Source organism: Thunnus thynnus, chromosome 4 (assembly GCF_963924715.1).
Source record: "Thunnus thynnus chromosome 4, fThuThy2.1, whole genome shotgun sequence".
NCBI lineage: Eukaryota > Metazoa > Chordata > Actinopteri > Scombriformes > Scombridae > Thunnus > Thunnus thynnus.
The window spans coordinates 17,891,095-17,904,909 of NC_089520.1; the positions used below are offsets into that span (position 1 = coordinate 17,891,095).

General features: G+C 40.0%; 1 protein-coding gene across 1 annotated transcript in view; it reads left to right on the top strand.

Moving 5' to 3' along the window:
• Positions 1-13,815, top strand: part of uba7 (ubiquitin-like modifier activating enzyme 7) — a 36,476-nt gene that overhangs the window by 2,270 nt on the left and 20,391 nt on the right. The window contains exons 3-20 of the mRNA XM_067587099.1: positions 574-708; positions 1,362-1,468; positions 1,560-1,650; positions 1,925-2,057; positions 2,220-2,317; positions 2,410-2,559; positions 2,671-2,835; positions 3,015-3,119; positions 3,243-3,323; positions 3,856-4,011; positions 4,647-4,812; positions 4,975-5,171; positions 5,744-5,808; positions 7,225-7,435; positions 9,717-9,791; positions 11,101-11,302; positions 11,389-11,474; positions 13,633-13,725. Coding sequence (XP_067443200.1) covers positions 574-708; positions 1,362-1,468; positions 1,560-1,650; positions 1,925-2,057; positions 2,220-2,317; positions 2,410-2,559; positions 2,671-2,835; positions 3,015-3,119; positions 3,243-3,323; positions 3,856-4,011; positions 4,647-4,812; positions 4,975-5,171; positions 5,744-5,808; positions 7,225-7,435; positions 9,717-9,791; positions 11,101-11,302; positions 11,389-11,474; positions 13,633-13,725 — 2,316 coding nt within the window. The remainder of the gene's footprint in view (positions 1-573; positions 709-1,361; positions 1,469-1,559; positions 1,651-1,924; positions 2,058-2,219; positions 2,318-2,409; positions 2,560-2,670; positions 2,836-3,014; positions 3,120-3,242; positions 3,324-3,855; positions 4,012-4,646; positions 4,813-4,974; positions 5,172-5,743; positions 5,809-7,224; positions 7,436-9,716; positions 9,792-11,100; positions 11,303-11,388; positions 11,475-13,632; positions 13,726-13,815) is intronic.

Below are 13,815 nucleotides of genomic sequence, written 5' to 3' on the forward strand. Positions count from 1 at the left end.
GTGACCAGAAATGAAAGCAAAACACAGCAGAGATGCTCACACTTAGCTGAAATGAAATGAGTGTGCATACATTTGGTAAATAACATAATGACAGTCTCTAGTGTGTTTTGCTTTCATTTATAGTCACCATCTCGCTGTTTCTCTCTCCTCCTCTCTGCTCTTTCTCAGTGAGGGTGGAGCTCAGCCCTCCTTGTGTGTAGCACAGCAGAGGAGAGTTGACAAACTAAACTTGTTACATTACTGTAAGTGCAATAAAAGCTTTGCGAGTAAAAAGCCAAGAAAAAGTCATTTATCTATTTAATCCGCACAAAAAATGGACAGAGTCCAAATGAAAAATATTACTATAAAGTGTCATTTGCAACATAATGAAATAAACAATAGAGCATAATATGAAACGATAGATGTTTTTCTCTCATCACACTATATATATCGTCATATCATACAGCCCTATTTGTTACATTTTCAAAATAAACATAAACATGATAACTGCAAACTACATATGCTGATGAAGCAGGTTAGTGGACCTTAAGTTGAGATTGAGTTTTGTCAACCTGTGACTTATTTTCCCACCAGTTTTTCCTAAAGGAGTCCCATATCGGTGAGAACCGAGCTACGTGTTCCCTACCACAGCTGTCTGCTTTAAACCCACATGTGCATGTATCTGCCAACACGAGACCACTGGATGAGGACTTATTTCTACAATTTCAGGTAACTCCTAATAATACCTGATGGTGGCTAAAGGTTTCATGTTGATATCTATTGAAAAACATATTTTCTATGTGATGGAGTCCTAGATTAACTCATAATTTTCTGTCAAATTGAGAGCAGGTTTGGTTTATTTCACATGACTGATTTCTGCATTCCTGTTTTTGTCTGTGTTTGAAATGGGCAGGGCTAGGAAAAAGGTGATGTGATGTCATGTATAACCGTGCACCAATCACAGTTAAGCAACAATGGACTCTCTTCTTCAAGACCACTCGGTGTGGACTAACAATTTTTACACAAAAAAAGTTCAATTATCAAGTTATAAATTCTTAAAATTACTTTTACTCCTTCTCCCTCACATACAAATCCTGAATCTGTGCAAATAGTTTTCAGTTAGCATGTTTAACTGCTTGACACAAGATGTCTCCTGCTTCACTGAAATCATTGTGAATCATTAGTTGTGATGTCACAAAATCGTGCTTGATTGAAGGTGAGCGCAGAGAAACTTTCCTTGCTTCAGGAGATGAATGTGAAAACAGCCCTCTTAGTGTCAAACTCTGCAAATTTGTCAGTCTGCACAGTGAAGCTCAAACACAGAAGTGAAGAAACAATAAGCAGAACACATTTTTGAGTGGAGGGGGACTTTAATTTTTCAGGTGGTGGTCCTCACTGACTCCTCACTGGATGATCAGAAGCGTTTTGGTGACTTCTGCCATTCGCAAGGAATCAAGTTCATTGTAGCAGACACCAAAGGACTCTGTGGGTAAGTAGGCAAGACGAACTGTCAAAAAATGATTGGATGTACTTAACAGTGTGTGGAATAAAGAATTTAAATCCTTGTGATTCATATGCAGTCAGCTGTTCTGTGACTTTGGGGATCAGTTTGAGGTCTTGGACACTGATGGGGAGATGCCTGTATCGGCAATGATTCAAAATATCTCTAAGGTAATACCTTCCATGTGTTTTATGTTATTGGTATATTAAAAGCCTCTCTAATCCATACATGCATTCATTCATGCACTCATCCAACCTGTGTATCCCACTTGTGTTGGGAAACATTAACACCTACAGGCAATTTAGAGTTGCCAGTTTAGCTAACCTGCACAAGAAGTACATGAAAACTCCACACAGGCCCCTCTCATCTTTCTGAATAAATTTTAAAACCTGAACATTATTGCTAGAATATTTCTTTCACGTTTGAAGATGGTTTATAATTTAGGGGAATCCTGGAGTTGTGGTCTGCACAGATGACAGGAAGCATGGATTTTCCGACGGCTGTCATGTCTCCTTCTCTGAAGTCCAAGGCATGACGGAGCTCAACAACATTGCCCCTGTGGAGATCAAAGTCCGTGGTTAGTATTATTTTGCCATGAGTCACAACACGCAGCGTAGTCATGAGCCACTCTCAAGCCTGCAGTATAGTGTTCAGCATTTTCAACTTTTAGTTTTATAGCTGTAATGAGAATGATTATGTATCTCATCATCTGTATGTAATTTCTCACCTCTACCACCAGGCCAACATTCTTTCAGCATTGGTGACACCTCAAACTTCTCTAAGTATGAACGTGGTGGTGTAGTGACTGAGGTTAAACAGTCCTCAGTGTTCAGTTTTGTAAGTATCAATATTTTGTTTTCATTGTCTTGATTTGTAATTTTAATTTTTTTTAATTACTGTTGATTAACTAAATACAAAATTAATTGCAGAAACCAATCAGTGAGGCTTTATCGGACTATGAACTGCTGAAAATGAACGATTTTGGAAAAATATCAAGGCATAAGACCCTGCACTTGGCCTTCCAAGCCCTCCATAGATTTGTGAAGAAAGAGCAGCGACTCCCTCATCCTCGGTGTCAGGTCAGTGGAGTCTACAGGATATTTTAGACAGTATTCTTTTTAAAATGTCAAACAGGCACTGGTATTAATGTAATCATTAAAGCTAATTTGTTGGTGGTTAATCCTGTGCAGTCAGATGCAGATGCCCTGCTTGACACAGTGAGAGAGCTGAATTCGGTCACACAGCTGGAACAGCTGGATGAGGCTGCGGTGCAAATCCTGTCTTTCACAGCTCAGGGTGATTTGGCTCCTCTCAATGCTTTCATAGGAGGCCTGGCTGCTCAGGAAGTTATTAAGGTGAGGTCAGAGGTCAATGTGTGTTTATGAATTTTGTTTTTGATGAAGAATATTAACACTGCTGTTGAAGCTTTCTATATATCTATCTATATATTTAATGTGCATAAATTAACACTTATTGCCAGCAGTGTGTATAGCTGACTCGATTTGGCTCTGTGCACTTTATAACGTTCTTGCAGGCATGTAGCAGGAAATTCACGCCCCTTCGGCAGTGGCTATATTTTGATGCACTTGAGTGCCTCCCTGAAGACAAGGACCAACTGGCAGAGTGCTCCTTTTCAGCCGTATGTTAACAGATTCCTCAATTTAAACATCTCACATATATCAACCAGGAACAATCCATTAGGACGATGGAAACCAATTTTGGATCTATGTAAATTAAACGTTGTTGTTTTCCTCTCCGACAGAAAGGTACAAGGTACGACGGACAGATCGCCGTGTTCGGAGAGAAGTTCCAGGAGAAGCTGTCGAGCCAGAAGTATTTCTTGGTGAGGGCAGGTTTGATATTTATCCAGCAGGTGGCACACTGTGCACTGGAAAGCAGGAGCTCCATCTGTGTTTTGCTCTGATCTTGTCTGGTGTTAATGATGGCAAATGCAGGAAACGGCTGTGGTTCAGGCGGAATTTCCTGCCGGTGTCGACCTCTTGTGCACAGCCCGTTCATAAGTGCCAAGCCCTCTCTCTGTTTCCTTTAAACGTGTCATTTTTTTACTGTTGTTTGTTGGGTGAGTGTGTTTGAGAGAGAGAGAGAGAGAGAGAGAGAGAGAGAGAGAGAGAGAGAGAGAGAGAGAGAGAGAGAGAGAGAGAGAGTGCATGGATGTGTTTATTCTAACACTGTAGAAATGTCACCCAAAGGATTAGAAAGTGAAAGAAGTAATGTGCAACAATAGATTAATACTTTTCTGCTACACTGTAAGAGACAAACTCTCTTCTTTACCAATAATATGTAGTTTTAACTTGGGGACAGTGTTTGCATGAACTACCTTTACTGTAACACACCCTCACTTGTCATTTTTTAAGGTTGGAGCTGGTGCTATTGGCTGCGAGCTTCTTAAGAATTTTGCCCTTATTGGGCTCGGTGCTGGAGAAGAAGGGCACATCACCTTAACAGACATGGACTACATAGAGAGATCCAACTTGAACCGCCAGTTTCTGTTCAGGTCTCCAGATATTGGGGTGAGAAAATGCAGTACAGCATATTACAACCTACTGCGGGTGGTGAGGAATCTCACATGCCATCATAGCTCACTGGTTCTTGTTCGACTAAGTGGAAGGGTCAGAGAGCTTTACTAACGGGACAGGATGGGGGTAAAAGTATTGTGACAGTCTGAGGTGGCTTGTGTCAGATTACACAGAGCTGCCACGTTCCATCGTTTGTGTGTGTTTTATTTTGCAATTTATTTTAGGGGTATATCAGACAGATCTCTCGTGTCTGAGTAAACAACCGTCACTATCTAAACAACTTACACAACACAGAGCTGAGTACACTTTGTGAGTATGTTGACATCTACTGTTATATTAAAGAAGAGCAGAGACACTCAGAATACAGTGACAGTATAGTAAAAACATGAATTATTAAAGACCAAGATGTGTTCTTTAGATGTAACAAATTGCTGAATGTTTGCAATAGTTTCATAAAAAGATCCGACAACAAATCTGTACAATGATATAGAACAAACAAAATGCAGAATCACCTTCCATGTGCATATACAGTATATCTATATAACATTATCTTTTTTTTTATCTCCATCCCACATTAACACTTTTGTTTGTGTTCGATTTTACCCGTTTGCTCACTTTTCCATGAACAGAAACCAAAATCGGAAGTTGCAGCGAAGGCAGTGCAAGTGATGAACCCACAGATGAACATCACCGCTCACCAGAATCGTCTGGACCCGGACAGCGAACAAGTGTATGATTACAAGTTCTTCATGGGTCTCGATGGAGTGGCTGCAGCCCTGGATAATGTGGAAGCCAGTGAGGACGCTACTGTGCACACACAACACCAGCACAGTGCAGTTTGCACCATAAACACTTACTGCTGTTATTACATTAAGTATTCTTGATCACAGTGACTTTACAAGAGTACATATTTGGGTACAAATGCCTTTGTGTGTTTCACCTCTCTTTGCTGCCCAGGGGCCTATCTTGATAGCCGCTGCGTTCAACACCAGAAGTCAATGCTGGAGGGGGGTACTCTTGGAAGCAAAGGTCATACTCTGGTGGTGGTGCCTCACCTGACAGAGTCTTACGGACCGGCCAAATCAAGTTCTAATGACGCCATCCCACTGTGCACTCTCAAGAACTTCCCTCACCGCATTGAGCACACCCTGCAGGTATAATGTTGACTTCTAAGTTCTCCAGTTTTATGTTCATCCTTGCCATAAAGGAAAGAAGTTACATGGCGTGTTTCCTTCCTTTGCTTCATTTTCCTTCATTTTGTGTCATAAACTACAGTGAATGACCAGAAAAATAGAAAAAACATGCATTGCAATACAAAAGAGACCATGCAATTACTGCCACCTTACTTTAAATGTTTAAAATGTTCCGTTTTTGTCAAGAAATACTAGTCAGTTCTTTTTTGGGCAGCATCAGTTCTGTAGTAATTTATGGTGATGTTGCGTTTGACTGCACTATAATGAGAGGTGTTATATTTTTATGCCTCATTTACATATTCAGAAGGGCAAAACATTTAAAATATATTTTAATATAATTCATATATTGTGATTCAAATTGGTGACACCGCAAACTACAATCTCAAAAAATATCTTGGAGTTGAATCAGCACCTCTCTAACAGTTTTAACTATTGAAAAATTATGAATTTATTATAGGACTCTTACATTAGTCTCATTAAAATATAAACATTTGAGATATATTTTATTAAGGTTTTCTTTAAAATTCTTTCAGTGGGCCAGAGACCAGTTTGAGGGGATGTTCAAACAAACTCCTGAAAATGTGAATCTTTTTCTGAGGTAAGTGGCAAGCGTTGCCTCCAACAAATGTGAGAAACTGCATTTGCCAATGTGCTTTAAATCTGCTGGCACCTAATGACCACTAGTTGCAAGTTTTACAATGTTTTTTTTCTGCTCTCTTACAAAGCATTCCAGCAAACCTACAAAAGTTAATGAACTGGTCCAAGCTCATTATTTTGTTTTATAAACAGGAAAACGTGGTTGGTTTTTAGCAATGAACCCCTAGTAAAAATGACATGAACTGCACTCTGGCTGCACTCTGTTCTATCCCAATAATAGATTCATTCTAAAGACAGCTTAAATTGATGCAGAAAAACATGCCAGTAAAACATGATATACTGTACACGTAATATTTAATGCAGGAGACTGAAAACACTAAGCTAACTATAAAGCATTGACCTAATTATATCGTAACAAGACGTCAGTGACAGATGCAAGCTTCAAGGTCCAAACTGCGTCTGAGCTTTGAGCCTCGGAGCCCTCCTAATCCAGCCGTGTTTTTAGATATCTCTCTGTTTGTTTTGGTGAGATTTGATTTAATCCCCCTTATTGTAAAGTACTTTCATGCTTTCTTGTGTCTTTACAGAGAAGCAAAAATCATGACTAGAGCAGGAATGGTACTTGCTAGTCCACACATCCATTAAAGCCTCTCACGTTAAACTGATGTTTAGGAGTATGAACTTGTATTATGCCTTTAGGAATACTCTAATTACTGCTTTTTCCTCTGAAATGCCTCTTTGTAGTGCAGTTGGAAAGGAAAACCTTTTTGGCAGGTCAGCTACATGTTAGTCCGGTAAATTTTATGACGTGGTAATAAGGTCATGGAAAGGTCCAGTCATATTTTGTTGTGTTTTCCACCCAGGCAGCTCCATGCATGACTCTTAAAGTTCATGTTCAGACCTGTTTGAGTATGGCTGTATGCAGAGGAGGCATATGTTTATTAATTTTTTTCACAACGCAATGCCGTGTACTGTGAGCTGGCATGAGAGTATGGCGCAAGAACTGTCCAGACATCGACCAGCACATTCAAGCTTACTAAACACTTCCCTCCTCTTTCTATGAGTCCTCAGCCAAGCGTCAAAGGAATACCCTCTGAGTCACCAACAAGACTACACCCTAATTTACAAAGATCTGTTTAGTCATTCGTCTCTGTGCTTGATACATGTAAGGGCAACCAAACTGATGTTTCCTTGAGGACATTTCCCATTTTCACTTTCGACATCAGTGTTGTTCCCAAAGTTTAACTGTCAGAAGAGTAGAAGTCAGAGCTTTTTTTCTGTAAATTAGACTTAGAGAATTATACAAGGAGACCTTAAAACAATACTTGTCTTGTCTTGTCTTGGCAGTGATTATTACTTACTGTACCCTATATGTCTGTCATTAAATCAAAAGCAATTGCCACACTGCTTTCTACAGGGACGCAGAGTTTGTAGGGCGGACTCTGGGCCATGGAGATGCTGAGGCCTTGGAGGTGTTTGGAGGGGTGTATAGCAGCCTGGTGGACATGAAAGCTGGAGGACAACGTCCCACAAGCTGGGACGACTGTGTGAGCTGGGCACGTTGCAAGTGGGAGACTCTCTATAACAATGAGATCTGTCAGCTCCTGCACTGTTTTCCACGTAAACAGGTAAAATCATACTTAAGGACAAACAACTTTAAACCTGTCATTATAATCTGTTGACACAGGAGGGCAGTGTTGCACATGAAGCTTAAGTTCTCCTTATCCAGTGAAAGGTCTTAGCATACCAATTTAACACTACAATATGGCATTAGCACATCAGCGAATGATTGCCATTCTGTGTTTCATTTTTCACATTTCACTTCATGGAGTAATGCAGCATATTTCCCCAGGCTCTGAGGCCACTATTAACCTTGTTTGAAACCTGAACCACTGAAAACCACTGCTGATAAATATCTCTAAGCAGCTCTGAGGGTTTGTAATCTGGTGAAGCATGCAGACAGAGTGATGTCACATGTTGCTGTCACACCTGGGGGGGCACAGATCAGTAACAACCCAAACAGACCCTCACTAACCCCTGCCAGCAACTGGCCACTTCTACCATAAGCAAATATCCCTGCATGCAGGGTTATACTGTAGAAATCCCTCTGGCCTAGAATGATTTTCCTTCATTTATGTCTGCTTAAATATTTATTGAGTACTGAATGCCCTCTACAGCTCTTGAGAGAAACATTACTTTTTGTTCTATTATGACTTACCCTGATATGTTTACCCAGTTCTCATGTGTTATAAATAAATTATAATCCCAGAAAATGTCCAAATGTTTTTGTGTAGCCTAATTATCATAACAGGCTGTAGAGAAATTCTGTGGTAGTTGATATTTTAAGTTTTGGTTCTCTTTTTTCTTCTACATTTCTCTTTGACGCAGTAGAGTTATGGTTTCATTGTCCCCATGGAAAGTCACTTTCTACCACAATTATGAGGAACTATGATAAGGCCACACATTTCAGTTAACAGTCACAACCTAACCTGACAAATACCAGTACACAAGCATAATGTATGACCACACATTTCACGTAACAGCTACTTTGCTGGGTGTCAGCCTCAGCATATATGTGAGTGTGGTGCTGCATGTGTTTTTAAACTTTTGGACATGGAACAATGACTGGATCTGACCCAAAGACAAAACAGGAGCATTTCTATACTGCACTGATCTGAGTCTCCGTACAAGAAAGAAAAGTAGAATGAGAGACTGATCAATGTAAGATATACAGTAGATGTAGCTAAAATGATATCAGAGATTAAAAGCCTTATATTGTAGATGTAAATAAATAATGTTTGTATATATCAACTGTTTTACCCTCTAGCCTAGCATTATAGTGAGTGGTGCATTAACTGCTCACAAAACTACAGCAATTAAAGACTATAGAGGAGGGCTAAAACTAGTTGTTATGCTTTCAATTAATTAAAGACATTTTTTAAATCATTCATTAATTATTCAAGTCAGTGATGAGTTGCTGCTTTTGTCTTTTTCATAAAAATGTAAATCGTTATTTATAACAGTTAACAAATTAAGACATTTTAAGACAAAAATTTGGGGCTATTGTAACTTGTGATGGTAATTTATTACATATTTCTTACATTTATAGAGTACAATGAAGGATTTATCAATTATGAAATAATAAACAGAAGTAAAGCCAAGTCAATTTTATTTATACAGTCCAAAATCACAAATGTGTTTCAAAGGGCTTTACAATCTGTACAGAATATGACACCTTGGCCTTGACCCTTGATTTGGATTTTTTTATATAACCTTAATGGGAGTAAAAGGAAGAAACTGTGCGAAGAGCAACCAAGGAGGGTACCCTTTTTCAAGCAGACAAACATGCAATAGATGTCAACATACATAGATGTAGATGTAGATATACTATTTGTAGGGAAGGTGAGACTCTGGTTGTAACTTTTTTTCTGCTCTGGGCTGTAAGAACACCATATAAATTCTGAAAGGGGTGTCCCCCTCTTTGAGGATAAAGCATCATTGATGCCATGTTCTGCCCCTGAGTTGTCTGAAGCCTGATTCTGAAAGGGAGACTGTTGTTGATGCCTTTTGGCTGCTATAGAAAGCACCCCTGCAGTGAAAACTGGCACCACCAATAGGAGACTCTCTTTTTCCCAGCATATGGACCATTTGGCAACATCAAAGCTCTCAGTCCCTTTGTTCCTTTATCAGACATACAAATTGTGTGGTCAACACACAACTGATAACAGTATTAGTCTGGCTGTGCTATGGGAAGGTTGTCAGCCTCCTGATGTGTCAGAAGAGGCTAAGAGGAGAAAAGAACATATCGATAAATGACTATATATTAAAGACTCACATGTTGGAGATCCCCCTGTGATTTTTCAGCTGTTGATCACTGTGATTAAGAGATTCCTTTCTATTTCGCTTTAGGTGACCAAGACTGGTTTACTCTTCTGGTCTGGATCCAAGAGATGCCCTCACTCACTGATCTTTGACCCTAACAATGTGAGTAGGTCTGCTCCTATCAAGCTGTCTGTCTTCCTCATGCAGTAATAATTCCAGCACAGACCGTAAAACAGAAGACAGGAATGACTGAAAAATGCCTCAGTATTTGGTGATGACTGCTTACATTCCTTCTTTATCTGGTCTGATAAAGGCTCTTGCTCAGTTGGACCATATACTGGATTCTTATCTGAGCTGTGAATGCCACTTAACCTGCATATGGACAATGAAAGGCAGATTCTAATCTGCTCTCCACACACGTTCTCATCCTCAATTACCAATCCATTTTCAACATACAACATACATACATTCAAATTAAGAAATAAAATAAGTATTAAGCTGACAATACTGTAACTCAGAGGTCATAATTGTGCACTGATAGCGGTGAGAAATTGACAGTTTCCAATTGTCTCTTAAAGATGATTTTGAAATGATATTCTGTTCTCCTCTCTTCCCATATCAGTTTACCTCACCTTTTTACGCTATCTCCGCACACTCAGTGTTTGTCCACTGCATTTTATTTAATCTTCAATTATCTGCCTTTTATCACCTCCTACATGTGTGAAATGTTGTCATCTTATGTTTGTAAAGTACCTTTGACAGACAATGCTAAAATAACAAACGCCGATTTTCACTTATCTAGAAGGTGTTTGGGAGAGATCAGATTACAGTAAGAGATATTATATGATATTAGTACGCAACCAGTAATATAATCTTCTTATCTGTTCCCCATGTACTTCTTTTTAATCAAAAGTAATTATTGCAGTAGATCAGTCTATATTACAGGTTTATAAGTTCTATCAGTTTTAGATGGTTCAACTCATGCATTGTTAGTTTAAATATGCTTTGTCATCACTGCCTGCATTTCAACAAATGAGTGAATTGAATACTCTTGTTTCACACTGTTTTAGAGAAGTTTAATAGCTGTAAAATGTAAATTGCTGCTGCATCGTAAGCAGCAGTGCCACAAGATACAGTGTGTGTGTGTTGTGTGTGAGAGAGAAAATGATTGAGAGAGCTATTGCTACAGCTGCCTATTCTGTTTAGGGAAGTAATTGGCCTTAATGAACTACCTTTTTTTCATACTGTGTACCCTCTACAGTTTGGCCTCCAAGCAGGGTTCCTTGTGTAATGTAGCTGTGTCTTTTCTGTGCATATGGACGAAATGTCCTCTGATATGATGGTATATTTAGTATGTATTTGTTTTATTGTGGAACGTATGTTATTCAGACATTGTGTGCTCTGTTAAAACATGACAAAACATGTTTATTACTATGACCAGTATATACTGTATGTGGATGCTCACTTTTAGACTACCCATTTGGAGTATGTGATGGCAGCGGCTAATCTGTATGGGCAAATCTATGGGATCAAGGGTACAAGAGACTGCGCTTCTATACGAAAAATCTTGGAGAAAGTCCACGTACAGTCTTTCACTCCCAAGTCCTCTGTGAAGATTCATCTCACTGACAAGGAGATGGAAGAGGATAAAAAAAAGGAAAGCGATGACACTGGTGAGTATTTTTTAACTTATTTTCTGCTATTACCTCACTTTCTTCCAGGATTTCTTTTCTTTACTATCTCTGTGTCTTGGTACCAGAAAAAGCCCGACTTGAGGAACTGAAAGGAAAGTTGGCCTCTTTGAAAAGCTCAGCCATGCAGATGTACCCCATCGACTTTGAGAAGGTAAGAAAAGAGCACAGTGACACCTCTGTTGGCACATGCTGCAAAGGCCACAGACAGAGTGGCGGCTGAGCCTTAGCAGGGAGCTTCACTCAGATCTATAGATGCTTTCAGAATGTGTCTTTTTTTCCTCCATCTTTGGGTCCTCAGTGACCCAAATCTGTGCTATTCCCTGACATGTTCATGAAACAGAGCTTGCTTTTATTCAGTGTTCACTGTCACACCATCTTGGGGTTGGATATATACCGTATATACATGCTGTTTGTAAAAATACTTCTGAGTTGGCTGATAGTTCAGTCAGCCAACTCCTCTGGAACTGATTTATTTCTTTATGGGCCTATGAGAGAGCTGCATTAGGTCACTTTTGGTGAAATGCAGGGCACTCAGCAACTAAAGATAGAGACATACTGTCTGCAACCGTGTCAAACCAAGTCTTTGAAGTGGCACAATCTGAGCCCTGAAGGCAGATTTCCCTCTACAGCATGTCAATTGTGCATCTAATAAACGTCACAGTTTCATTCCACCTCTCAACAACTTATCACTCTCTGTGTGGACATTAAGTCAGGTTTAGCGCTTGGTTGATATCTGTCTGCGGCTAGGTGCAGGAAGTGTAAAGGTCTATCTTTTTTCTAGGAAGGTATGTGAGACCGCAGACTACAGTATACATTCTTTTCCCCATCAAAGTCCCAAAGGTAACCAGATGTTTCCTCACAGTCAGTCATATCATGAACAAGACTGATTTATTGGCTGAGAGGTATTTTTCAGTGTATTGGGACTGAAGTGGCAATGACCCTGACACCCCATATTCTTGCACATGACACTTTGGGGACCATGGACTCAAAACAAATGTATATAAGATTAGAAAATTCTCATAACATGTCAGTTATCTGCAATAAAGTAGAAAGTTAGTCCTTTGGGCCCCCATAGCTTATTGGTTAAGACACAGGCCATGCTGATAAGGGCACCTGACTATTGTTTTGAGACACAGTTGAAAAATTGTGAATTGTGTGCTTTTGGACTTTTTATCCATGAATTGTGCATCATGAGATAAAGGTCAATGGTGATGGAACCAGTCAGAGTAAATACTAACAATGATGTAGATGTTGTATCACACCTAACGCAACACTTTCTGGACACTCAGAAGTGCTGACCTGTCACCAAATTGAAATTTTTCAAAGTTTTAGGTCACACTTCATTAACTCCTGGGAGAAAATTTGTCCTCTGCATCTGACCTAATTAGGTGTTGACTTATTGTTCCTCAAACAAGTACCTGGGTTTCCTAGGGAACCTTGGAAAAGGACTGAAATCATTTAAGTTCTCACCTCTTAACAAGCTTTTCATTATCTAAGCAGAGGTTGGGGGTGTGAGCTTGCAATGAACTCTCTTCAAAACCTTTAATATGGAAGTGGTGAAAAGAAGCAGTGGCTAATGGGCAGTTGGTGGTATCGTGGCGACCACTGGATGAAAACCTTTATTTCAGGCATGTGGTACTCCAGGCTCAACAAAGAGCTGTGAGCGGGCCAGACATAGTGCAGTTGCCGACTTTAAAGAGGCAAGATAGAAAATGACTTCTAGGCAGCTTGAATGAGGTTCTGGTGAAGCATTCTCCGGAGAAGAAGTAATGATGGTGTATGAGGTAAGTCAGGTACCTATCAAATGTCATCTTGAATAAGAACGAGATCCCCAAACTACCACGCTCCCCCTTCTCTTCAATTTTATCCCTATGTGCCCAGGTCATGCTGTGGATAGATGGAATGTGTGTAGGAGGGTTTCAGAGGCATCAGGTTGCCAGCTTGGAGCTTCCTCACAAACCCTAAAGCCATCCCTGAGTGACAGTCGCCTTGCTAGCCTTTGTAGAGCCGCAGAAGCAGAGGCATGACCTCACTGGCCACGTCGATCACAACAGAAGTCTGATTTTCACTGCATGCTGATGGGGTGACCAAGTCATGTATTAGGGTGATTAAAGTGACAGAACAAACAAAGCCTTCAAAGCTCAAAGCCGGCAGACTGTGCATCACATCACTGGGGATGTCACTTGGCATGAACATGGATATGACCTAGCTTCTTAGTAATTTGTTCCATAATGCAGTTTGTCATGAATGTGGAGTTTCGAACTTTCTTGTGTATGAATTACATATTTTTCACATTCCACCTTGCACAGGACGACGACAGTAACTTCCACATGGACTACATTGTTGCTGCTTCTAACCTGAGGGCGGAGAACTATGACATCCCTGCAGTCGATCGGCACCAGGTTAACATTTTTATTATCATCTAATTAAATCCCTGTGAAGGGGAGAGGAAAATCAGAGGGATGAAGCTGAGGGCGAGGGGTGGTACAGAT